The following is a 26,795-nucleotide window of genomic DNA, read 5'->3' as shown; positions in this document are numbered from 1 at the left end:
TAAATTATAAGTGCCACTTGTGGTCTAAACTGAATAAATATTTTTAATTTTGATTTGATTTTAATATATTGAATTAATTTATAATATTACTCCCTAATAATGAGGAGATAATAAATTACTATCGTGAATTTCATACTTTCCCATTTATTCAAAAGTAAGGCATTGGTATCAACAGATCAGCAGCAGCAATATTTGTATATTTAATAATAATTTTAAGTAATTAATTATTGCTTACATACTTACTCTGATTTTCTTTCAGGATACACAGCCAGAGTTGCCTCGCAATCAAATTTAAGTATTGGTGATGTTTTTGATTTGGATTCTGTTTTTGACTCCAAGAAAAGTTAAACTAAAAGCACTACTGCGCCGTAAACAAATGTTTTGTTGTCGATATGTTTACATAATAAAGAACCTTAAGTTTCTTTTTTGTTTTACTTGGCATTCTAAAATTTATATTCGACTTTTGTAATTGACTTTTAAATAACATATTATACCTACATATAGTATATTACACTATTTAATAGAAATAAATAATCATCTACACTTAGTTACTTCGGAGTAAAAATTAAATTCATAGGTAGGTAGGTACTATCTATGCCTATGGCCAGTCATGTCGTCTCGTTCTATCGCAAAGAATCACCATTTGATAAGAGCGAGAGCAAAAACGGAAATGGATAGTTAACACTGTGGCCGTGTGTACTTATTTCACTTACTTATTTTTTACTTGTTTAACATCTCTTTAAAAAATTACATAATTTTACCCCAAAAATGGGAGTGTCACACGGCGCTAGTAACACTAAAGGGGGTAGAGGGGCGCGGGAGGGGAAGTATTTTGGACACAAGTTGCCGCGTAGAAATGTTATCGAACACTCCTTCTGGTTTGTTCTGTATTCTGAGGTGATCCGTGAGGCGGCTTCGGACTGCTGACTGCGGAGTGGATCTTGTATAACACAAGATCCACTCCGCAGTCAGCAGTCCGAATTTGATTCAACCAAACAATTGCAGCGACCGGTCTTGAGCTGTCACTTCACGTGCTTCTGGTGACTTTACCAGATCGTTTGTCCACCGAGTGGGAGCCCCTACCTCTTTCGGTCCGTAATCACCAAACGATACAATACCTGTTAAAAACGATGGAGTGGACTGTATTATAGAGATAGGCCTGCCGGTGGTGATATTATTCAAGAAGCAAGGAAACACCAAAATAAGGCCAAAACAGTAGGTATATTGCTCAAGACATTAACAGAACACGCGCGTAGCAAAAGCAACTTCAAAAATCTAAAAAACAATATTAAACAAAAGTAAAAAACCATAAACAATATTAAAAAAGGATTGCTGGCCAAACTGCCAGCAACAATACCTATCTAAGATATGCATCTAAACTTGACTTGCTGATTTTATAAACATTTCAAATAAAAAATAAATCGATCAATTACGCAAATTAGTTTTAATGGTACTATTATAATTAGATGAAAAAAGATAACATTCCGATCTTTACGGTTCGTGATGTATACGATTAAACGTACAAAGGTGTGTACACATGAACAGTTCATTGAATATTGCAATGCATTTATTAATTGATTTTCAGTATTAAAGGCTGATAATTATCCGCCTTTTGTCGGACAGAATGTTAACACGATATTCTGCATATTAATCCAGTTTCAAATTAATATGCGTAATAATTAACGGAGTAATTAAATTTATTCGAGGAAACAGTCGTGATTGAAGTATTCGATTCGAAATAAACCTATTTCGAAATATAATTTCACTATCGTAAAAAACGTTATGTAAAAGACGAAGATCTTTAAAAGAAATGCTTAGACCATTGAGAAAGTTAACTCATGTCTACACGCCTTTAGACAATAAAGTTTGAATCAATCAGTAATGCAGACAACTTAATTGAACAACAATTTACGATCAAATGAAAAATCACGCAAATTTTGAGCTCTGTTTAAAAAGGCATAAAGATTATGTTAATTTATCGGTTTTTATCCGTACATCATGATTATAAATACACATGTAGAGCGCTTACGCGGTGACCCTGGAGTCTCTAATAAATGACGCGTGCCGTCGATCGCTGTATGCAACAGTACGCAATTACACAGTAATTCGAATTTGCAATAGATAATAATAGACTATTTTTGTACCGACGTTACATGCGCGGATGGCTACTGAAATTGCTACGAATCGTTTACGAATTAGTGTCACTCGGTGAAATCTTAATGATAACAAAATTGCGTTCGTAAAATTCGAATTTTCTTATGTACAATTTATACCGATTTAGACACGTATCTATATAAATCGGTATAATGTTAGACAAAAATACGGAATAAGCAACGATTAATGACATGTAAAGCCAAAAGCTTGTGATATTTTGGAGATGAGCTGGTTGTGTTGTATCGAAATTTTTTGTGATTTCGAAAAAGTTTTTTCAATATTTTGACCTATTAAAAGTGGCAAATGGAGTGTAGTATGTAAAAATGTACAAATACATTTCCATCCACCTTCATACATGAAAAAGTGTATTAAATATAATCTTAGCCCCAAAAAACTGAAAAAAAGGTCCCGGATATCGCCCGTTTCTCGTCAAAAAGGAGAAATGACGATAATTAATTCAAAGTAACATAACTCAAGCTTACAGCTGTTTGCTGTGCCTTGCATAACCCGTATTCTGAACGTTCAGTTCAAACGACGGCATGTCAGGGTAAGCTATGGTCGTCTGGCACGCGACTGGCAGCTGAATGGCGAAGGCAACGCGATGCCTGAACTGGCTCTCAAACTTTTTTGCCAAAACCCTAAGGGGACCTTATTTATGATAATTTTGTTCAATAAATCGATGATAACACAGACTCGATTATGTTCACTTATCAAAATATTTTTTTTTAATTCACTGTTAAGGTAAGGTCAGGTCGAATGTTGGTTCCCTGGGTACAAAAGTTTGAGAATCGCTTTTCAATAAAGCATGCGAAGACATGAACGTCGGGCAATACAAGAAAATATTTCGATCTAAACAGCTTACCTAGCTGATTAATTGATGGATACTTTTACTTTGAAATAATTCACCAATTATTACTTCTGCCATCAAAACGTTGGTTTTGATGGCAGAAGTAATAACCTTATTTAAAAGGTATTTTTACTTGTTCCCCTGTCTTTCAAACTTTGCCGGACGAAAGAACTGTCTTTCAACATAAATAAGCATTAATCGCGCAGGACCGGGCGTGGAAATCCTTGGGGGAGGCCTTTGTCCAGCAGTGAACGTCATTTGACTGAAACGAACGAAACATTAACCGAGCGTTTTTATAATTAACAGCCATGTCCACATAAGGACAATAATCCGATAAGCATATTAACGTGGCTACCTCTCGCTCATCAGCTGAATATTTGTAATAGTAATTTGGACGCTTGAATGAACACAATTAAAGGCCAAAGCACACGATGCGTTGCGGCGCCGCGCCGCAATGATTTCGCTGTATCACGCGGCGCGGCGCCGCACCGCTGGTGTGCCCGCCACAGATATTTCTACGTAAAGGTGGCGGTTCGCGTTGCGACAGAGACCGAGACGCGAGACCGCGAATGTTACTTGACTTTAGACAATGTATAAGCTCGCAACACTCGAACTCGAAAGTTCGCAAGCGAGACAGAGACAGACAGGTCTCTGCTTTAGTTAGTAACGGTCGCGATCTCCTGCCTCAGTCTCTTGTCTCGGTCTCTTGTCTCTGTCGCAACGCGAACCGCCACCTTTAGACGTCGCAGCGACACCGCTCCGGCGTCTCACCGCCGCAACGCATCGTGTGCTTTGGCCTTTACAGTGCGCGGGCGCCGCATTCGTATTATGTATGCCGGGGTTTCGTACGTCATGTCGAATAGATTAAAACATTAGCGGCTTTTCAGGTGTTCAGTCGATTCGCGTAAACGTAGTGAGAAGTTATTCAGTAGTGCGTGATAGTGTAACTTTATTAATGGAACTAGAATTTCGTAAGAGAAATCTTTGTATTTATTATTTCACTCAATAAAAAGTTATAAAAGTGAATGAAGCAAACAAAGTCAATATACACGATAAGAGAACGTTGATAAGTGATACAATTCAGCTAAATTAATTTCGTGATAATGATAAGAGATTCATACCGTAAAATTGTTAACGAAATCCGTCCGCATATCAAAAAGCATAATTTGTGTTTAGTTAAACGGTGAACAATTAGTTTTTATTTTGTTATATCGATAAAACTAATCTGTCGTTAACATTATTCTTTCGTAAGTAATTTATTAGACGTGTATTTATGCAGTTTGATGAATGAAAGTTGAATCGTGCGATTAATTTCTGCATTCGTATTTTGTTTTTATTTACAAAGTTTATGCTACTAATTTTTATTCCTTTCTTTGAATGACGACGTGGCATTGATTCTGAGGATACCAAAACGATCCCACCGTACATAAGCTCGAAAGATTATATGATCCACTTTTCGCAAAATTTTCGAAACAGCGCCAATTTTGGTATCATCATTATCTGTGTTGCACCGACAGATATCGTAACCGCACCAGTAAAGTATTTTATCTCGGGTTTACATGAATGAGTTTCAGAGATATCCTTATCAGTCGCAAAATACCTACAAAGCCGCACTTATTCTATTTTCAACTGAAATTACGTATCATACGTAACCTGAAATTGACCTCGCCGGGTTTCGCCGCGAAAGGTCCTAACGTACAAACAAGTGCACGCACTTATTAGGGTTTGCCACACTGAATGCGATCTGCGATCAGCGGTCTCAGGTCAAAGTGAACGCAGCTCGCATTATGTATGAACAACATTGTCGTTCAGGGCAACGGTCAGCGGTCCGGGCAAAAGTGTGCAACAATGTTCTTCTGATTATTTTCATTGCGGGTCCAATGACAGTTTAACTTCCCCCGGGACAAACTTGACCTTCACTGGTTGGGTTATTGGCGGTCAAGCTGTAGAACCTGGCTACACAGGAGTTGCAGCGGTGGGAACGAGAGGTGGGGATAGTCCCGGAACGGGAAAAACAATCGGTCAGCGGTCGTGACTGTTTGCGTTCTTTGCTTGTGCACGGTCAGATCGCATCAATACAAAATGTAGAGACCGTCAATGCTGTTCATACCTAATGCGGGCTGCGTTTACTTTGACCTGACCGCTGACCGCAGAACGGCTTATTCCCAAAGGTCCACAGATCTATTATCTATTGTTTTAAAAAAATGTAAGTTCAGACATTGATTCCCAACGGGTCCACGAGTTCCACGACATCCTACTAATATTATAAATGCGAAAGTTTGGTTGGATGTCTGGATGTTTATTACTCTTTCACGCAAAAACTACTGAACGGATTTTGTTGAAACTTTACAGTATTATTTTTTGTAACCCAGATTAACAAACTAAATTGCACGCGGGTGAAGCCGCGGGCAAAAGCTGGTTAATAATAAAAGCATTTTCTTAGTATACTTTAAAATTTCATTGATCCGGTGGCAAAAGAAGAACAATAGAGTCTGAGACCTTTGGAAATAAGCGCACAGAACGCATTCAGTGTGGCAGATCCTTAAGTCCGTTGCCATAGCAACCGTGGGCAAGTAAATAACCAATAGCTGCAGGCAGGCAGTAGACATCGGCCTCGCGTGCTCCGACGATCTGTGCCACTTAATATACATTAAAGTTTTCATTCCCAAGGTTAATGTAGGTCACGTATTATGTATTGTAAGTAATTTTGCTAATTACATTGTTATGTGCGACCTTTTGAAGTTGTTATGAAACAGTTATAAGCACACGTGGAATCGTTTATAAGTTTATGCTTTGTAAATATTGTTCTGGTGATGGAAATTATATTTTTGACCGTTATTTTTATTAATTACATTTAAAAGTTGTTTCAATAGCTTAAAAAGATATTGAAAATTAAGATATCACCATGCACATGAAAACCGCACGCAATACAAGTAAAATAAAAACTATTATGCTCCGCACGCCATAGTTTTTGCAAATTAAAACAAACGAAAGGGAAAATAATAATGTTCGTACATATTTACCTTGTAACGGTTGGGTTATTCAATGTCAGTCTGCTAATTTACGGATAGGTATTTAATTACACCACACTTTCGCGCGTTGTTTTCAGTTCTATATTATTGCCCTGAAGTAGTGGTAGGACAGTTTTATGGAAACTTATTTTACAAGAGCCTACATTTCCCAGCTTGACCGCCTATAACCCAACTAGTGAAGGCCAGATTTATCCTGGAGGAAAGCTAAACTGTTATTAGACCCGCAACCAAATTAATCAGAAGAACATAGGAGGCGTTCGAAGTTAAGAGTCGACTTACGTGGCGTGCATAGGAAAGCCGTTTGTTTGAAATACGTTTGTGGAATCTTTTACAGTGTCATACAAATGTGGAAAGTACGAGGTATGCCCCGAATATACCTCATACACTGTAATTTACGATGAGACGAGGACATTTAGAATCCATTCTTTATCAATGTGGGTTTTTTCTTTGTAGCGCTCAGCATTTTTCTAGTGTATCATTGGGTAAACGCGGCGTAGTGTGCTATTTAATCAAGAAACACATTTTAAAACTTCACTTTATTTACGAATTAACGAATAACGAATATTCAAAAGTACTTTCTTAGTTTTTCAGAAATTTTTGCGTTGACGATATGATATGACTCTGACATTAGTAAAATGAATGCATGTTCTTGTTCCAGGGAGAGGAGTGAGAAGAAAGCACAGATGCTGTTTAACCAGGACCTGCTCAATGAGCAGAACCTGTTGCTGGAACAACAACTGATGCAGGTACTAATTAATTATTAATAAAATAGTCAAGTGTCCATTTTATTCATATCGAATTAAAAAGGTTGGTTAAAAACAAATAATAGGAGAAGGAAATGTTTTAGTCAGCGACACAAAACAACATCAAGAAAATAAAATGAAAATTGTCACATTAGAACGTATGTTGGAACATAATCTGACGGGATAAATAAATTCGTATTATAACGCGTAAAATGGGCCAAAAACAAAACTCACAAATTGATCTTAATTTGTATTGAAAAGCTGGATTTCCGAATATTGTACGAAGTAAAATTTTATTGAGCTCGCGGCAATACTTCTTTTTCCTTGAAGGCTACACTATTTTTTGCTAGTTTTTAATATATATTATAAAGCTTTTAACAAATTACAATTATTTAACAGGTGAAGATGATCCAAAACCAACAGCAGGTAGGCCCGGTGGACCAGGTGAACTCTGGACTCCTGAACGGCGTGGGACCACAACCGACGCTAGCCAGTGTACAGTACGTATTCACTAAAACTTCAACGTATTACAGTAATGGATGAGACACACGACTATTTATCAAAAGTAGTGTATAGGTCGCTCAACGAAAGTTGAGGCGAACATGTACTCTCACTGATGTAATATTTGAATACAGAACACAAACAACACATTACACGTTTAAATTAACATCTACACTTGCTACCTCGCTCTTGTTCTCTAGTTAAATATCTGCAAGCGAGACAGAAAGCAATTGTCAGTCCGATTCTGCAAGAAAATGCAAACGGCGTATACAGTTACAAATCTTTGCCTGTATTGATAGACTCAACTCTCGTTGCGCGACCTATATTGTGGCAAATAAATCTTGAGCTATGGTCGTTCGTTTATGTATTCTTTCATTTATCCACATAATTTGATGAGTGATGAAGAGGTAGGCTCGATTGGGAAGTTAGCAATCGGCAGGGGTTGGTAACCCTCCCCAATTTGCAAACTAACGTACTTTTATACAATTTGCAGGCTAGACCAACAGTCCCAAATCTTGCAGGCGCAACAGCAGCTGCTGCAGCACCAGTTCCAGCTGAACAACGAGGAGACCGCCATGCAGTTACTGCAACACCAGCTCATGCAGGCGCGAATGTCTCCGCACTACTGCGGCATCCAGCAGCAGGTCAGTCCAGGTCTTCGGATGCTGTCGCCCGTATTCACATACATACATTACTATGTCTTACTATCGACTGGGGAACACTGTTCCCCAGGATGTCGTGCCCTAAGTGCCCAAGCAATAACTGCACTCAGGAGGATTTGATGAGTGCTACTGACAACGCCACTCTTGTGGTGGAGTTTTGGGCTGACACTGTGTAGGTTTGTTGTCGACACGAAAAGAAGAAGATGTCTTACTATGTATTACTATGTATGTAGGTCTCACAGTGCGCGTATACGCATAGGGTGACACACGAACCAATCAAAGCTCTATTCAACGCTTTGCGTTCGATTTGCTGCATCAAATCGTTTGTGAATACGGGCGTATATGTCAGTTGGCTGACGTCGTCATGTCCCTACACTAGAAGACATGCTCCAGCACCAGTTCCAGCTGAACAACGAGGAGACCGCCATGCAGTTGCTGCAACACCAGCTCATGCAGGCGCGAATGTCTCCGCACTACTGCGGCATCCAGCAGCAGGTCAGATGGTCTTCGGATGCTGTCGCCCGAATTCACTAACATTGCTATGTCTTACTATCGACTAGGGAACACTGTTCCCCAGTCGGTGAAGCACCTGATGTCGTGCCCTGAGTGCCCAAGCAACTGCACTCAGGAGAATTTGATGAGTGCTGCTGACAACGCCACTCTTGTGGCGGAGTTTTGGGCTGACACTGTGTAGGTTTGTTGTCGACACGAAAAGAAGAAGATGTCTTACTATGTATTACTATGTATGTAGGTCTCACAGTGCGCGTGGACGCATAGGGTGACACACGAACCAATCACAGAGCTCTATTCAACGCTTTGCGTTCGATTTGCTGCTTCAAATCGTTTGTGAATACGGGCGTATATGTCAGTTCGTTGACGACGTCATGTCCCTACACTAGAAGGCAAGAAGCCTACTAGTCTTTTTTTATTCGCATCTCATTTCCACCGCTGCAACTCCTGTGTAGCCAGGATCTACAGCTTGATCGCCAATGAATACCCAACCAGGGAAGTTTAAGTGTAACGAAATTAATCAGAAGAACATTAGAGTCCCTACACTACTGTCGACAGTAGCAGTAGGTCGTAGTCGTAGACTAGAAGGCCTTTATTATGTGACAGGAAGCAAAAGAGCAGACGGATCACCTAGTGGTATGTGATTGCCGTCGTCCATAGACACCCGCAGTCCCAGGGGCGTTACAGTTGCGTTGCTGGCCTTTAATGTGAAGATGCGCTCTCTTCTTGAAATCTAGAAAGAAGCCTTGTAGTCTTGGACTTTATTTGGTACATAGTTCCGTTCCAATATGCTCTGTAAGATACCTGCAGGTGCATAGTGGATGGGCATTGCCCATATTACTGGGAAAGCCCCACATAACTCACAGGCGCCTTGGTTTATTTCCTATATCCATCGTTCGTTTCAGCCAAATGACTTCCACTGCTGGACAAAGGCCTCCTTCAAAGTTTTCCACAATGCACGATCCTGCGCTGTCCGCATCCAGGCTCTTCTCACGACCTTTACCAGATCGTCGGTCCACCAAGTACAGTGGTTCTTAACCTTTATGTCACGAGGGACCATTTTACCAAATTTCTGTCTTGTCAGGGACCACTATGTTTTTTCAAAATCCTATGAAAGGGGAGGTCTGCGTTTACGTTGTGTTGACTCTACTCATCACGTCACGTCACTTGTTTATTACGATGTCTTCGTGGACCACTAGGAATGCCTCCAGGGATCACCAGTGGTCCGCGGACCACCGGTTAAGAACCACTGACCTAGTAGGAGGCCTGCCCACGCTACGTCTTTCAACTTATGTCTAAGTTTAATTATGTCGTTTTCAGGTAATGATGGAGCAGAACCTCCTGAACCACCAGATGCTGGAGCAGCAGCAGCAGGGCATGCTGGACAGCAGCGTGCCTCAGCAGCAGCAACAGCAGATCAACGATCAGCAGCAGGTAGAGTGTTTACCTACATCTAGGATCTACCTAACGGCTTCACGAAGCCTTGTATTTCACAAGGAGTCATGTAATTTTTCTTAGGCTTTTTTTCCTAACAACCTTTTGGAACAATAGTTTAGCTAAAATAACATTTCGTGATCGTAAATAAACAACTTGAAAAAAATCGGACTGCCCAGGCGACTCTAATCTGTAAGAAATTTTAATGACTATTTCATAATCTGTTGACTCCTGGATCTGATTTGCTGTCATAGGTCATCATGATACCTCTGTCCACTATTTATTGAAAAAATATTTACTAATATGTCTATTCCAAACAATCGATCAACATGGAAAGCATTGGGGGAGGCCTATGTTAAGCAGTGGATGCCCTGTGGCTGAAATGGTGATGTTTATTCCAGGTGCTCCAGCAACAAATAATTCAGCAGCAACAGAACATAATCGCTCAGCAAGCGGCCGCCATTCAGCAGAAACAGTTAGAAGAGCAACTCAACCAGGAGAACATGATGGCCGCGCCACAGAACCTCGTCACGGGCCAGATCCTCGACCCTTCCCTTCAGAACCTCCAGAACATCCTCACGCAAATCATACACAGGCCCGACAACCTTCAGCCAAGGAAAGAATCAGAGTCTGAAGCTCAGCAACCGCAGCAACAGCAAGCCCAGATGGTTCAGCAAACGGAAAACGTAGATCAGCAGCAGGAGGAAATGAAGCAGAAGATGCAGAACTTAATAGGTGCCCAAATACAGCAGCAAAACGTTCAGATGCTGCAGCAGAGCCAGCAGTATATGCAGCCCATATTAACGGCCGTAGACCCCACTCTTTTGGCCCAACAGCAACAAGTGGCACAGGCTCAACAGCAGCTGTCTCAAGCTCAACAGCAGCTGAATATCCAAAAGCAGATGTTGGCCCAGCAGCAACTAGTCCTCCAACAACAAATGCTGACCCAACAGCCGCTACAGATGCCTGGCCAGACTCTATCTCCGCAGCACATCAGAAATCTCCAACAGCAGCAGTATTTGGCTCAGCAGGAGTTGCAACTTCAGTCGCAGCAAAACTTTATTGATCAGCAAAATCTGGCTTTATTCGCTCAACAACAGCAAATAGTGGGGCAACACCAGCAGAAGGTTGAGGAGATTCTCCGAGCTCAGAGGCCTGTCTACCACCGCCAGGGTTCAGAGCAGAGTCAGATCAGTTCCGCTGATGTCTACGACCAGCAAATTCAAAACCAAATGGTCCAAGACCAGTATCAACAGCAGCAACAACAACAACAACAGCAGCAGCAGAAAGTTCCTTTACAACCGCAGATGTCAATAGATCAGATACAGTACCAAAACCTGCAGAATCAGATCCACAAACAGCAGTCGGAAGATCATAACTATCATCAGCAACTTCACGCGCTGCAAGGCCAATCGCTGCCTCACAATATGATGGCGCAGAACTTTAGCGTGGTTCAACAGAACGAGAGGCAGATATCTAGTCATGAAGGCACGCCTGTGCAGAACTACACAGCGAATCCTCTGCAGATGTACCAGCAGGCTCAGAGCCAGCCGGTACAGCAAATTCTCCAGAATATGCAGTACCAGGTGGAGTCGTCAGTCCCGCAGCCGGTTGCTCAGAATATTCCGCAGTCAATTCAACAGGATGTTTCTCAGCTGGCGGTACAGTCGGTAGCTCAGCCGGTGCAGTCGATGCCTCAACCCGTCGCCTCCGTGCCTCAATCGCTTCCTCAGCCGGCGCCTCAACCTCTATCCTCTGTCCCGCAACCGGCGCAATCCTTACCTCAACCGGTTCAGTCTATTCCTCAATCCGTAGCGCACTCTATCCCTCAACCCGTGCAATCTGTCCCCCAGCCTATGCAATCAGTTCCTCAGCAGATATCCGCTCCTATACAGTCTCTACCTCAGTCCACAGTTCAGCAGCCAGTCCAAACGGCTCAGTTCCCTCAGCAAATAAACACTGTGCCCCAAGTCCCGACATCCTTACCGCAACCGGTGCCAGAACAACTCAACCTGAATGCGGAGCAGACCGAGAACGGTTACCATAGCAACGGGGGGCAGAAGGAACAGTTCCTGACGCCGCTTAGTGAGTTCCCGTCGGGGGCCACGCACCAGGAGGCCATCAGGCATCCAGAGCTTAGTTCGGTTGAGGAGAAACAAGCGGAAACGCAGGAAGGTGAGTCTTGTTATTTTTTTTTTAGTGACAGTTCTGTTGTATGTTGTAGCAAGCATTCTCAAACAAAATTAACAATTTATATGCTTTTTTATCTATACTTACGAGCAAAAGTATGGAATCACGCCGTTGTGTTTGGTTTCGAGCCATCTTAAGAACTGAATGAATATGTATGTATCTATCTATAGTATCAATTTAAAGTATAAAACATTAACTGTAAAATGGTACCATTTTTATTTATCTTCTATTAGTCATTTAGTTCTTACTATCCCTCGGAACAAGTAGGGTGATTCCATACTTTTGCTCGCAAGTGTATTTTTTTGTCAAATGTAAAGTTACGATTTCCTTAGTCTATTCTTATCCTGGTTGACGCGATTTCTAGAGGCCACTGAACGCCAGTAACTACGGCATGATTCCCATTTTTCATATTGTAATCATCTATTTATTTATCATATTTAAATGCCTGTAGCTACAAGCAAATTGCTGATTGTATTCCCTTCTTAAAATATCTTCTTTACAATTCCAGTAGGCACCGCGATACCTTCTCCCATCACCAGCGAGAAAAAATCGCGGGGTTCCAAAAAACGCTCACGCGAGAAAGACAAGCTGCCGAAACTGAGCGTTTTGGAAGTCAGTGAAGAGGCGAGCGTTGTGGAATGTCAGCTCGAGTCCAAGTCCAAGACCGTCACCTTCAAGTTCAACGTCACCGACGTCAACCCCGAGGAGATAGCCAGCAACCTGGTGAGTAGCTTATAGCTGGGTCCACGCGACCCGCCCACAAGACAAGCTTCCTAAACTGAGCGTGTTGGAAGTTGGCAAGGAGGCCTCGCGTGGTGGAGTGCCAGTTAGAATCCAAGTCCAAGACCGTCACCTTCAAGTTCAACGTCACCGACGTCAATCCAGAGGAGATAGCCAGCAACCTGGTGAGTGTAGCTCATAGCTGGGTCCATGCGACCCGTCCTCAAGACAAGCTGCCCAAACTGAGCGTGTTGGAAGTTAGCGAGGAGGCCAGCGTGGTGGAACGTCAGCTCGAGTCCATGTCCATATTGAAATTGATATTATAAACTATCTGTATTGTATAACTTGTTGGCGCGTTGGACTTTCTGTAAGCCTTCAAGCAGATTATAAATAAATAAATAAATAAATGTCCAAGACCGTCACCTTCAAGTTCAACGTCACCGACGTCAACCCCGAGGAGATAACCAGCAACCTGGTGAGTGTACCTTGTAGCTGGGTCCGTGCGACCCGCCCTCAAGACAAGCTTCCTAAACTGAGCGTATTCGGAAATATACAGCGGAAATTAGCGACCAAGGAGGCAGCTAGCAACTAGTGAGTGTAGTGAGCTTACGCCGATCATACAATAAATTAAATAAGACTCTTAACATATATGCCCTAAATTTATATAACTGTAAAATAGCCGTATTTAAGTATCTTCAATGTTTGACATATGACTTAACCGAGGAGCTACTTGTAGTACCTATGTAATCTAAGTTTTAACCTAAGTATTCTTAAAAAAAATTTTATATAATATAGCAAATTGTTAATTTATTTAATTATTACTTAATTACTATTTTACGTGTGATCTTTTTTCGCCTGAAACACAGGTTTTTAACCTAGTTCAGGCTACAAAAGACTATTGAACTATATGTAAACTCTAGCATAATAAGTTCTTATAATGTTCTTATTTTAATGAATAAATTATTATTATTATTATTATTATTATAGACATGCCGAGTAGGGGTTAGGTTACAGGAGAGACTGATAGTGAAGGATTTGTCCGGAATTTTACAGTTTCCTTCGACTTCCACTTTGGCGAGGTGACGAAGCACCAGGATCTAATTAGAAAATATGCCTTAGGTCCTTCTGACTTGCCCAATTACTTGGGCAATTAATTATACCGGTTGACTGAAATGCACTTAATGCTGACGTCAGCGGTTCGTTTATAGCTGCTGATTCGTACGACTTGCGCGCCTTTTGCAGCGTAGGAGAAAATCAAGCCTTATACCTCTAACTAATTAAGCCTCATCCTTTATTCCACAGGTGTCAAACAACTTACTACCAGAGTGGCAGAGCTCAGTGTTCACGGAACTAATCCGGGACATCGTGGGCCAGCTGCAGGCCGAGCCAGGAGTTACGCCCGTGCTCAACCACCAGCACCACTCCGCGTTGCGGCTTACCATAGACAAGGTAACATCATCGACAATGTAACGACTTGGAGTGATCATGGAGATCATATGCCCACTTGAACAAAAGCCTTCCCTGAAGATTTTTACAATGACCGATCTTGCGTTGTCCGTATTTAGGCACCTCCTTGTCGTCGATCCACAAGACCACAAAGGCCTTCCCACATTGCTTTTTCCGGACCGTGGTCACTTGGGTGACCTTTTCCGCCCCAACTGCCATTGATTTTATAAGCTAAATTTTTTTTATCCACTACGAGGAAGCTCTTGGCCTGTATCTCACCTGATGGTAAGTGATGATCAGGCCGAAGGTGGAGCTATATGCTTGCAATTTGTAGTCATGCCGGCTTTGTAGGTTACTTTGGTTCTTCTTTGGGTCTCTTTACTTCTGATTCGATCCCGTAGAGAAATTCTGATCACAGCACGGTCCATTTGGGTGACCTTGACTCTTATGAGGTCCACAGTAACGGAACACAGAAATCTATGACCTTTATTGCAAGAACGGTAGAAACCCACTCAAACGTAAGGATAAAATAAACTAATCACTCACTCCTTCCAAGCAGACTGACTACGACTCGGAGACGACGGAGCGTGAAGAAAACCTGACGGACTCCAACCAGGACAACTCGGAGTGCACCACGCCCACCGCCAGCCACGACAACATCGCCGCCGAGCTCGCCTACGACCTGCCCGAGCCCGAGCCCGCGCCCGCGCCCGCGCCGCGAGCCAGCCGCAAGACCAGCACCGCCTCGTCCATAGGTACCTGGTGACAACATCCCGCCGAGCTCGCCTACGACCTGCCCGCGCCCGCGCCGCGAGCCAGCCGCAAGACCAGCACCGCCTCGTCCATAGGTACCTGGTGACAACATCCCGCCGAGCTCGCCTACGACCTGCCCGCGCCCGCGCCGCGAGCCAGCCGCAAGACCAGCACCGCCTCGTCCATAGGTACCTGGTGACAACATCCCGCCGAGCTCGCCTACGACCTGCCCGCGCCCGCGCCGCGAGCCAGCCGCAAGACCAGCACCGCCTCGTCCATAGGTACCTGGTGACAACATCCCGCCGAGCTCGCCTACGACCTGCCCGCGCCCGCGCCGCGAGCCAGCCGCAAGACCAGCACCGCCTCGTCCATAGGTACCTGGTGACAACATCCCGCCGAGCTCGCCTACGACCTGCCCGCGCCCGCGCCGCGAGCCAGCCGCAAGACCAGCACCGCCTCGTCCATAGGTACCTGGTGACAACATCCCGCCGAGCTCGCCTACGACCTGCCCGCGCCCGCGCCGCGAGCCAGCCGCAAGACCAGCACCGCCTCGTCCATAGGTACCTGGTGACAACATCCCGCCGAGCTCGCCTACGACCTGCCCGCGCCCGCGCCGCGAGCCAGCCGCAAGACCAGCACCGCCTCGTCCATAGGTACCTGGCGACAACATCCCGCCGAGCTCGCCTACGACCTGCCCGCGCCCGCGCCGCGAGCCAGCCGCAAGACCAGCACCGCCTCGTCCATAGGTACCTGGTGACAACATCCCGCCGAGCTCGCCTACGACCTGCCCGCGCCCGCGCCGCGAGCCAGCCGCAAGACCAGCACCGCCTCGTCCATAGGTACCTGGCGACAACATCCCGCCGAGCTCGCCTACGACCTGCCCGCGCCCGCGCCGCGAGCCAGCCGCAAGACCAGCACCGCCTCGTCCATAGGTACCTGGTGACAACATCCCGCCGAGCTCGCCTACGACCTGCCCGCGCCCGCGCCGCGAGCCAGCCGCAAGACCAGCACCGCCTCGTCCATAGGTACCTGGCGACAACATCCCGCCGAGCTCGCCTACGACCTGCCCGCGCCCGCGCCGCGAGCCAGCCGCAAGACCAGCACCGCCTCGTCCATAGGTACCTGGTGACAACATCCCGCCGAGCTCGCCTACGACCTGCCCGCGCCCGCGCCGCGAGCCAGCCGCAAGACCAGCACCGCCTCGTCCATAGGTACCTGGCGACAACATCCCGCCGAGCTCGCCTACGACCTGCCCGCGCCCGCGCCGCGAGCCAGCCGCAAGACCAGCACCGCCTCGTCCATAGGTACCTGGTGACAACATCCCGCCGAGCTCGCCTACGACCTGCCCGAGCCATCATTCATCTCCCAGAGTAGGCATGGAAAACCACCACAAGGAATTCACGAACTCACTTACTCGCTAGTGACGTACGTGTTCGTATTCTTCACCCATTGTAAAAATATTCGCTATGTAAAGAAGAAATGTGCCCTGCCCATTGCCACTTCAGCTTGCTAATCCGTCGGGCCATGTCAGTGACTTTATTTCGTTTACGGATCTCCGAGATGGGGATGACATGCCGATGGAGCAGCAAGGTTCTGGAGTGGAGGTCACGTACAGAAAAACGCAGCGCATGAGGTAGCAGGAAGGCGCTGGATGCAGGCTGCTGGGCGATATGGAAATCATTGGGGGGCGGCCTATGTTCAGCCGTGTACGTCCTCGGCGATGACGAGTGGCTGAAAAGATGATGATAAATGATGATTAACTTTGACAACCATTCACCAGAACAGACAGGAGACAACGGTTAATACAATCTTCTCCTTTTGTTTTGGCAACGACTTGGTTTTGATAACCGTATTTCGCCATGGTTTACACTTCAACACTTCCTAATAATAATTTTACTCCAGGTTCAAATCAATCCGACGGCGGGTCAATGGCGCCGGAGCGTTCCGGCAGCACAGAGTCTCAGAACGGCGAGAAAAAAAGTCAGAAGCCCACGCGGAAGATCTCCAGATTTCTAGTCAGCCCCGTCGTGGACCGCGGGGAGGAGGCGGAGGACGAGGGGAGGGAGGAGAGGAGGGAGGACGTGACGTCAGCGGTTACGGCCACGTCGGTAGCTACCGCTGCGGTGACGTCGCCGCCCGCTGTGACGTCGGCGGCGCCGGTTACGGCGGCTGTCGCGCAAGTTGTGCCACAGGTATTATATTGATGTATGGAGGATATGATTCTAAATACTGCTTGCGTATTCTTAGTTCTAAAATGGAGTTTGTTCTTATAGGTACAAATATTGATGTAAATTTTAGGATTGATGAAGTTTGACGGATTGATTTTGTCATTGTGGTAGTTGTTGTCGTCGCGAAAATAGCACTAAGAAGCGCTTATAAGCAAAATGGTGATCGTGAAGCGGTAAGTGCTGTCACTGCTAAAAAAAATGAATGAAGTACGTCACTATACTACTATTGAAGTTAGCAAATCGTAGCGTCTTGCCGAAAACTGCCGTAGCGTACGCTATTTTGCTTATAAGCGCTTTATTCCGTCAAACGCACCCATTGTCTTTCAATAACTGAAAAACTACATTAAAACAAAAATGAGGCGCGTGAGGACCGCGTGATATTTATATGAGACCCATTTAGAGAATACAATCCCGAGCATGTTTTTCAATCCCGGGATTACGGGATTTTATCTGGGTAATCCCGGGATCCCGGGACTATCCCGGGATCACGCGGAATCAGCCTTATGTGGGAATTGGGTTCTAATAAAAAAAACTTAAGGTATAATTTCTCAAAAGATGTTTTAAATATTGTTATTTGCTATTGCAATTTTTTTTATTTTAGTATTATTATACTAAAATAAAAAAAATATATACAAATCAAAAGCACTATTTAGAATTTCGGAAATAGAATCTTAGAAATGTCAAAGCATCCAATATAGCCTGCTTCGTAATTTATTTCCAACAAAAGCAGCAGCTGAAAACGCTTGCTCGGGTTCTACACTCGTTGGAGGTATAAAATAGATACTTATATGCTAATTCTAAGTAATTTCCATCCATGAACTCCGCCATTTTCAAACAGGCTCATTTCACGTCTGATACTATTTGTCAAGCCCGATTCACTTTGTAGTTGTACTTCAGGATCTGGGCATTTCATACTCTTATCAATTTCCAGCTGCAACTTTTCCTTTAGTGTCAATTGGGGTTGGGAGGTTTGTGGCGTTAGCTGAAGTTGTGATCCTGTCTAAGGTCTACGAAAAAGATATTATTAGGGCCGAACCTGTATAGTTTGTATCCGTATCGTACCTTAGATTTGTTTTTTTATCGTTGTACAGGGTGGAAACGATAAGTGATCTCACTCGATTATTTCTAAACTATACAAGATATCTAAAAACTGGTTACTGATCCTGAAAGTCCTTCACGAGCTCTATCCAACGGTACCAATTATAGGTTACAAAATAAACTGGATCTATCCGAAAATTCAATATTTCCAACTTCCATACATTTAGTTAAACCACATAATATTAAACATTCCACAATGTAACCTTATCGTGGTCCAGGAAAGCCGCGTGCCAACCCACCAGTACCCAGCACCGGCTCAGGCCACCCAGACCGTGGCCGAGGCCCCGCCCCCGCCGCAACCCGCGCCCGTCCCGGCGGCGCCTGCGCAGCCCCGGCCGGACTCCCAGGAGCCGGGAGCTGTGCACCCGAGCGTGCCGTTGTTGCCGCATCAGTTTCCGCAGGTATGAACTTGGTTCATCATGACTGTTAGAGGCTTTTTTTTATTTTTTTATCCACAACGAGGAAGCTCTTGGCCTGTATCTCACCTGATGGTAAGTGACGATCAGGCCGAAGGTGGAAGCGAGCTTCACCCGGAATCCTCAACCACGGAGGAACTGGCTATCTTACCTCTGACTGCCGGAACACAACAATGCTGTTAACATTGTTGTTATAGCGACAGACTTAGGTGAGATGGTGGTAGCTAGCCAGGCGGACTTAGAACGAGCCCTACCACCAACCGAACCGAACAGAAAAATCTGCTCCCACTGGGAATCGAACCCGGGACCTCTGCGTCTGACGCAGGTGGTCTTACCACTAGACCACAGAGGCGGCGGCGCCTGCACAGCCCCGGCCGGATTCCCAGGAGCCGGGAGCCGTGCACCCGAGCGTGCCGTTGTTGCCGCATCAGTTTCCGCAGGTAGCAACTTGGTTCATCATGACAAGACAGTCTTAGAGGCTGCCAGCTTTCGAGAATGTACCCGCCGCAGCCCGCACAGCCCCGGCCGGACTCCCAGGAGCCGGGAGCTGTGCACCCGAGCGTGCCGCTGTTGCCGCATCAGTTCCCACAGGTAACAACTTGGTTCATTATGACAAGACAGTCTTAGAGGCCTTTTTTTATTTTTTTATCCACAACGAGGAAGCTCTTGGCCTGTATCTCACCTGATGGTAAGTGACGATCAGGCCGAAGGTGGAAGCGAGCTTCACCCGAAATCCTCAACCACGGAGGAACTGGCTATCTTACCTCTGACTGCCGGAACACAACAATGCTGTTAACATTGTTGTTATGGCGACAGACTTAGGTAAGATGGTGGTAGCTAGCCAGGCGGACTTAGAACGAGCCCTACCACCAACCGAACCGAACAGAAAAATCTGCCCCCACTGGGAATCGAACCCGGGTCCTTTGCGTCTGACGCAGGTGGTCTTACCACTAGACCACAGAGGCGGAGGCGGCTGCAAGCTTTCAAGAACGCGCACGCGGGTGCTGTGCACCCGAGCGTGCCGTTGTTGCCGCTTCAGTTTCCGCAGGTATGAACTTGGTTCATCACAGACATTCATGACAAGACAGTCTTAGGCCCTTTTCACACGTCCCGGTTGCCGGCTAACCGGCGCCGGGTATCCGGTGGTGAAGTGTATGGGCGTGGTACGTAGCTTTCACATGTTCCGGCGTAATTAATCCGGCATGCCCATAACCTTCACCGGCGCCGGTTAGCCGGCAACCGGGACGTGTGAAAAGGGCCTTAGTGGCTGCAAGCTTTCAAGAATGTGCCCGGCGCAGCCCGCGCCGCGCAACCCCGGCCGAATTCCCAGGAGCCGGGAGCTGTGCACCCAAGCGTGCCGTTGCTGCCGCATCAGTTCCCGCTGGTAACACGGTCTTGTTGATATGCAGTTTAGGTTATTGTCCGTGACTTCCACTCGCCATGGGGCACACTGAAAACCAGTGTCGTGGCCTTCCCCATCGTGGGCCACGGCATATGCTGAGTGGAGTCCCATTGCGATGGGCATCGCTGTTGCGACAGGGTGGGACTGCTCAGTTTAATTTTACTTCCTTTTAATTAACATACACAAAGTAATCAAAATAAAACCAATACGCCGCAAAAAATGTGTCATGCACACATTGCATTTGTTCGTTCGTCAGTTTGAGACCATCACAAAGATCTTTTAAGTTCCTGTGTTCTTCTGATTAAGTTCGTTGCGTCTTCTGATAATGTACCCTATCAGGTTAACTTCCCCCCGGGACAAACTTGATCTTCATTGGTTGGGCGTCCAAGTAGATTCTGGCTAGACAAGAATTGCAGTGGTGCGACGAGAGGTGGGAATAGACCTTAATGACCGTTCAGATCTTTATGATAATTTTGACCTGACCGCAGAACGCATCCAGTGTGGTAAATTTCAAATAATTGCTCTTTTTTGTGAACAGTGTTGAACTTGTATTTTTTCGTCACTGCAGTTTGGCAAATATTCATAACATCCATCATATTTCCAGGCGGGAATCGACCCGACGCTCCTACAGGCAGCTTTACAGCCTTCACTGGGCAGCCTCAGCACACCGCTGCAGATCGCCACCGACGCGCCGCCATTGCTGCCCACGGCGCCACTCGCTGCGCCCGCGCCGCAAGCCTTAGGGCTCCATGTGGGGCTGGCTACAGGGCTCGCTGCAGCTGGTAAGCACTACGACAGTGGTATCCTTAAGGCCGTGTCCAGATGACGCGTTTTTACTCGCGCGATGGAGATTCTTGGGCGAAACGCACGACTGCATGTGGACAGAATGTGTGAACTTCCAGTATCTCACTGTCGCGCGATTCCGAAACTCACGAGTAAAATCGTGTCATCTGGACAGGCTCTAAGTGTGTCGCCGCTGCTGCTCGCTACACCCGCGCTGCAATCCTTAGGGCTCCATGTAGGACTGACAACAGGGCTCGCAAGCAGCAGGTAAGCAGTGCAACCTTGGTCCCTTTAGGGTTACTTCGGAACGCTGTTAACGTAGTTTCGGGTCTGTCTCTCACCGTCGCTGTTGCCAGCATCTCGCTTTGCGTAAGGTGTCTTGCCGCTCGCTGCGCCTGCGCCGCAGGCCTTAGGGCTCCATGTGGGGCTGGCTACAGGACTCGCAGCAGCTAGTAAGCACTGCGATAGTGGTCCTTTATCCTTAGGTGTCCCACCAATATTGACGCCTGCACCGCAAGCGCCGCTGCTGCTCGCTGCGCCCGCGCCGCAAGCCTTAGGGCTCCATGTGGGACTGGCTACAGGGCTCGCGGCTGCAGGTAATAGACTTGACACATCTGCAAGCAGCGCTGCAGCCTTCCCTGGGCAACCTCAGCACGCCGCTACAGATCGCCACCGACGCGCCGCCATTGCTGCCCACCGCGCCGTTGGCTGCGCCCGCGCCGCAAGCCTTAGGGCTCCACGTGGGGCTGGCTACAGGACTCGCAGCAGCTGGTAAGCACTGAGACTATGGTCCCTTATACTCAGGTGTCCAATCATTATTGACGCCTGCACCGCAAGCGTTAGAGTTTCATGTGGGCCTGGCTACGGGGCTCGCTGCAGCAGGTATGAACTGAGACTATGGTCCCTTATACTCAGGTGTCCAATCATTATTGACGCCTGCACTGCAAGCGTTAGAGTTCCATGTGGCCTTGGCTATAGGGCTAGCTGCACTGCGACAGTGGTTCCTTATCCTTAAGTGTATCGCCGCCGCTGCTGCAGATGCTAGGGCTTCGGCTGGCTACGGGGCTCGCGACAGCAGCTTAGCACAGAGGCAGTGGTCCCTTATTCATAGGAGTCCCGCCGCTATTGACCCCCACGTCATTCGCTGCGCCCACGCCGCAGGCCTTAGGGCTCTACGTCGGGCTAGCTATATTGCCCGCAGCCACAGGTAATAGACCCGACGCTCCTGCAAGCAGCTTTACAGCCTTCCCTGGGCAACCTCAGCACGCCGCTACAGATCGCCACCGACGCGCCGCCATTGCTGCCCACCGCGCCGTTGGCTGCGCCCGCGCCGCAAGCCTTAGGGCTCCATGTGGGGCTGGCTACGGGACTCGCTGCAGCTGGTAAGCAGTGCAACCTTGGTCCCTTTAGGGTTACTTCGGAACGCTGTTATTGTAGTTTCGGGTCTATCTGTCACCGTCGCTGTTGCTAGCATCTCGTTTTGCGTAAGAGGCAAGGCACCGCAAGCGTTAGGGCTCCATGTCGGGCTGGTTACGAGGCTCGCTGCAGCAGGTATGCACTGAGACTATGGTCCCTTATAGTCAGGTGTCCCACCATTATTGATGCCTGCACCGCAAGCGTTAGGGCTCCATGTCGGGCTGGCTACAGGGCTCGCTGCAGCCGGTAAGCACTGCGACAGTGGTCCTTTATCCTCAAGTGTACCGCCGCTGCTGCTCGCTTCGCCCGCGCTGTAGATGCTAGGGCTCCATGTGGGGCTGGCTACAGGGCTTGCTGCAGCAGGTAATCCCTTATTCTTAGGGGTCCCGCCGCTATTGACCCCCACGTCGTTTGCTACGCCTGCGCCGCAGGCCTTTGGGCTCCATGTGGGGCTAGCTACAGGATCGCAGCCGTAGGTAATAGACCCGACGCTTCTGCAAGCAGCGCTGCAGCCTTCCCTGGGCAGCCTCAGCACGCCATTGCAGATAGCTACCGACGCGCCGCCATTGCTGCCCACCGCGCCGTTGGCTGCGCCCGCGCCGCAAGCCTTAGGGCTCCATGTGGGGCTGGCTACAGGACTCGCTGCAGCTGGTAAGCACTGCGACAGTGGTATCCTTAAGGCCGTGTTATGTCGTTATGTTTGATATAACCAACGAAGTTAATCTCAAAAATACTATCCGAAATTTTGAATATAGCAGCTCCCCTAGGCGAGTAGCAAAACGTGAAAGATGTAATTTTGAAATTCCGTCGCTCCGGAGGTTTCTTTTAATGTAGTTACTTCGCTCCGCTGTCACGTCTTGCCACTTGGGTAGGGGGGCTGCGCTACCCGCATCCAAGTGCTTCTCACGACCTTTACTAAACGTTAGTCCACTTAGTGGGAAGCTTCTCCACACTACGTCTTCCGGTCTGTGAAAAAAGACAATGCCGGAAATTGGCGTCTTTTTTTTTTCGCGCGGCCATCGACCAAACTTTGTTTTTTGATTACAAAATAGTGTAATAAACCAAACTTACTATGACATGTATACCTCTAAACTCAGTCTGAACTGAGTTACGAGCATTAGAAGTTTGATGATTTTCATACTAGATTTGCTTTTTGCGCGCAAAGTTTTGTAAGAAATTGCAACAAAATAGTGAGATTGTATGTGTAAACAAACAATACCATCCATTAAAGGCTCAGACATCAGTATGAGCAAAATCAGCGCAATAAAAAAATAGCGCAATATTTTGTTGCAATTTCTTACAAAACTTGCGCACAAAAAGCAAATCTAGTATGAAAATCATCAAACTTCTAATGCTCGTAATTAAACTCAGTTCAGACTGAGTTTAGAGGTATACATGCCATAGTAAGTTTGGTTTATTACACTATTTTGTAATCAAAAAACAAAGTTTGGTCGATGGCCGCGCGAAAAAAAAAAGACGCCACTTTCCATACAAAATCTGGCATTGCCATTTGCGATACGATGAGATGACCGCATTGTGGAAATTCTTGAGGGGGGAGGCCTATGTCCAGCAGTGGACTTCATTTGCCTGAAACAAATGATTCTTTCCCCAGGGCTGGCATCGTCAGGGCTCAGCAGCGCAGGGCTAGGGCTGCCACGCGCGCCCGCGCCCACGCCGCATGCAGGGCTGACGCCGGCAGACGCGACGCAAGCTGATAACATCCAGCGCATGCTGCTCAAGCAGAACATCATCAAGTGAGCACTAGCCTCTAATAAAGTTTGGAAAGCATTGATAGCTGAATTAAAATAAAGCAGAATGAGGATCGATTAAAGACGTCAGAAATATTTAGGTATAATTTCTCAGTAGGTATTCGTAATTCGCCAGATTCGGTCGGACATTAATAAATAATTTGTTACCATGATTTTTTTTTAAAGTTTTCTACCAAAAATGATCTACCATGATGGTTTAATGTCAATTAACGCAACTTTAAAAGAAGGTTGGTGACCCCTATTTTTTTTAATCTTACAATAACTAGAAACGAAGGCTACGTACTTCTTAATATACGTGAAAATTAAGATAGTTTGGTTCTGGGTAAAATTTCCTTGAACCTGAATTGAAGGAGTTACCATCGTTTTTAAAATGGCTCATATCCGTGCCTAACGCCATACGCAAAAAAGTGATGACACTGAAACGTGCCATCCGCAACGAATCGGTTAAATGCAACGATCAAGAAATCATCCCGTTCCGTCCGGCACGATAAAAAGCAAGTCACGTATGCTGAGACCTTAAAAGAGCTGTAACGTATCTTTGCAGCCAGCACACAGACGGTGAAACAATTTTTTAATTCCAACGAGGAAGCTCTTGGCCTGCATCTCACCTGATGGAAAGTGATCAGGCCGAAGGTGGAAACGGCTACCACAGGCGGGAACTACATAGAAACTGGCTACCTTGCTAACTTCTCTGTGATAAAATTAAATAAAAACTGTTGTGTGTTATGCCATCAGTGATTCGTGCATGCATGATTCTTTACTACGTAACGTAATACAACAGCACGGGCCCGCGTTCGCGCTGCTTCTGTCCCGCACCCGCGCCGCCTCGTTTGTCGTTCGGCAGTTGCAGTGCGGCGCGGTTGGAGCGCGTAATGATGGGCCAACTCGTAAAAAATAAAACTCGATTTAACCCGAGTTAAAATCCACATAACTCGGGTTGAACTCGAGTTACGTAACTCGAGTTAACTGGGTGGACAAGTGAATTTTTTTTATTTATTTTTACCAGTTTAATCCCTTAGCTTCGCATTAATACTTAGTTAAAAAAATTAGACCTGAATTTTCCACTATTTGAATGACTACAAATCTTTTACTATCAAATTAATTAAAGCGTTAATACCAGAAATTTAGCGTTATTTTTTTTTTGGCACAGGGACGGGTTTGAGTGTGCCTTAACCTTTTTTGAGGAGGCTCAACATCCAATGTGGTTGTCAATACAAGTAACTGCGATGAATCAGTCGAAGTACTCATATTAGGTACTTTCATTGTTGATAATGAACTCTGACTTTCCTCGATGGCAACATTAGGATGCTTTTTTTTAATGTGGTTTAATAATGTGGTCGTATTTCCACTATATTTGAATGAATCTGAACACTGTTTACATGCAACGCGTCCACTCTCCGGCGATTCGAATACGTCCCAAACTAAAGATTTTCTTTTAGGACCCGGCATTTTTCAAAAACAGAACATAAAACACAAAAATCTACAACAATAACCGGCAGTTTCTGTCGGTTCCATACAGTTTACGAACTCGAGTCAGAGAGAATTCAACTCGAGTGGGCTCGAGTTACGCCCAACTCGAGTTAACTCGAGTTAGGTACTCGAGTTGACCATCACTAGGAGCGCGGGCCCGCGTTCAGGTTCAGTGTGACACACTTCAAAGAGTTTCTTGTATTACAATTTTCGCGGGCCCACATTCAAACTGCGCTGCTACTGCCCCGCGTTTGGTCTGTGGAAGCCTTAAAAGTCCTGTAACGTATCTTTGCAGCCAGCAGCAGAACCTGACGGGCCCCAACCTGCTGGGGCTGCTGAACCAGCAGCAGTTCCCGCCGCCCGAGCTCGCGCTGCATCCCGCCATGCTCAACAACGCGCCGCCAGGTACACGACGCACAGGGTGACACACGAACCAATCACAGAGCTCTATTCAACGCTGTGCATTCGATTTGCTGCTTCACTTAAGAGCGTTTAGTGGCGCAAAAACAGTACTTTTTCAACTCGTTACAATCATTAACCAGTAATATTACAAATATGTTATAGGCATAAATAGTTATGCAATTTCGTCGTCTAAATAGTTAATTGAGAAAATATTGCGATTAGTTTAGTATTTAAGAATTCTATCAAGATAAGTTCACACAGGTTTTCAAATTCCCACTTTAGCGTCAGTTTACAAGCTGAATTTTTTATAAAAATATTGTGAAAACGATATAACAAACATTTATATCCTATAGCATAGGTCCTAAGGGGCCGTCCATAAATTACGTCATCGATTTTTTCAGATTTTTGACCCCCCCCCCCCCTACAATCATCCTAGCGTCATTTCTTAATGGCCCCCCCCCCCTTCTCCCAAAATTGACGTCATTACCAGTTTGACAAAATTAAAACACTTGTAGAATCACCTTTTATTTTTTTTTTAATAGATAGAGTGATTCTTAAGGAAGGTTTATATGTATAATACACGTAAGTACCACGGGCGAAGCCGGGGCGGGCAGCTAGTATTATATGTAATCAGTAGCGGCGGAAGGGGGGGGGGGGCGGTCCGCCCCGGGTGCCAAGCATCAGGGGGTGACACAAGTCGCGCAGATTAGTACTCCCTGGCACATCTGCATGGCAAATCTGCGGTCTATGTCATGATACGAGGGGATGGGGGGTGCGATTGTCTTTCAATCGGTAGGAAACCCCAAAAATCCTGGGGGG

General features: G+C 46.1%; 1 protein-coding gene across 21 annotated transcripts in view; it reads left to right on the top strand.

Annotated features, from left to right (window-relative positions):
- Wnk (Wnk kinase) overlaps window positions 1-26,795 on the top strand; it is a 90,533-nt gene that overhangs the window by 46,584 nt on the left and 17,154 nt on the right. For 12 of the 21 annotated variants that reach the window (XM_028307241.1, XM_028307237.1, XM_028307225.1 and 9 more), the window contains 14 exons: window positions 6,692-6,779; window positions 7,176-7,276; window positions 7,771-7,921; window positions 9,770-9,883; window positions 10,285-12,058; window positions 12,582-12,796; window positions 14,096-14,242; window positions 14,799-14,994; window positions 16,895-17,184; window positions 18,537-18,665; window positions 19,121-19,174; window positions 20,741-20,918; window positions 23,948-24,089; window positions 25,870-25,979. In XM_028307241.1, the coding sequence (XP_028163042.1) occupies window positions 6,692-6,779; window positions 7,176-7,276; window positions 7,771-7,921; window positions 9,770-9,883; window positions 10,285-12,058; window positions 12,582-12,796; window positions 14,096-14,242; window positions 14,799-14,994; window positions 16,895-17,184; window positions 18,537-18,665; window positions 19,121-19,174; window positions 20,741-20,918; window positions 23,948-24,089; window positions 25,870-25,979 (3,689 nt within the window). Of the gene's footprint in view, window positions 1-6,691; window positions 6,780-7,175; window positions 7,277-7,770; window positions 7,922-8,356; window positions 8,435-9,769; window positions 9,884-10,284; window positions 12,059-12,581; window positions 12,797-14,095; window positions 14,243-14,798; window positions 14,995-16,894; window positions 17,185-18,536; window positions 18,720-19,120; window positions 19,175-20,740; window positions 20,919-21,533; window positions 21,691-22,132; window positions 22,302-23,947; window positions 24,090-25,869; window positions 25,980-26,795 lie in introns of all 21 variants that reach the window. The other 9 variants (XM_028307238.1, XM_028307233.1, XM_028307236.1 and 6 more) reach the window with 8 other exon arrangements.

The sequence above is a fragment of the Ostrinia furnacalis genome, unplaced genomic scaffold (assembly GCF_004193835.3).
Source record: "Ostrinia furnacalis isolate ACB-3 unplaced genomic scaffold, ASM419383v2 OfSCF2147, whole genome shotgun sequence".
Taxonomy (NCBI): domain Eukaryota; kingdom Metazoa; phylum Arthropoda; class Insecta; order Lepidoptera; family Crambidae; genus Ostrinia; species Ostrinia furnacalis.
The sequence above is the reverse complement of the archived record's forward strand: the minus strand, read 5'-3'. Positions and strand labels throughout refer to the sequence as shown.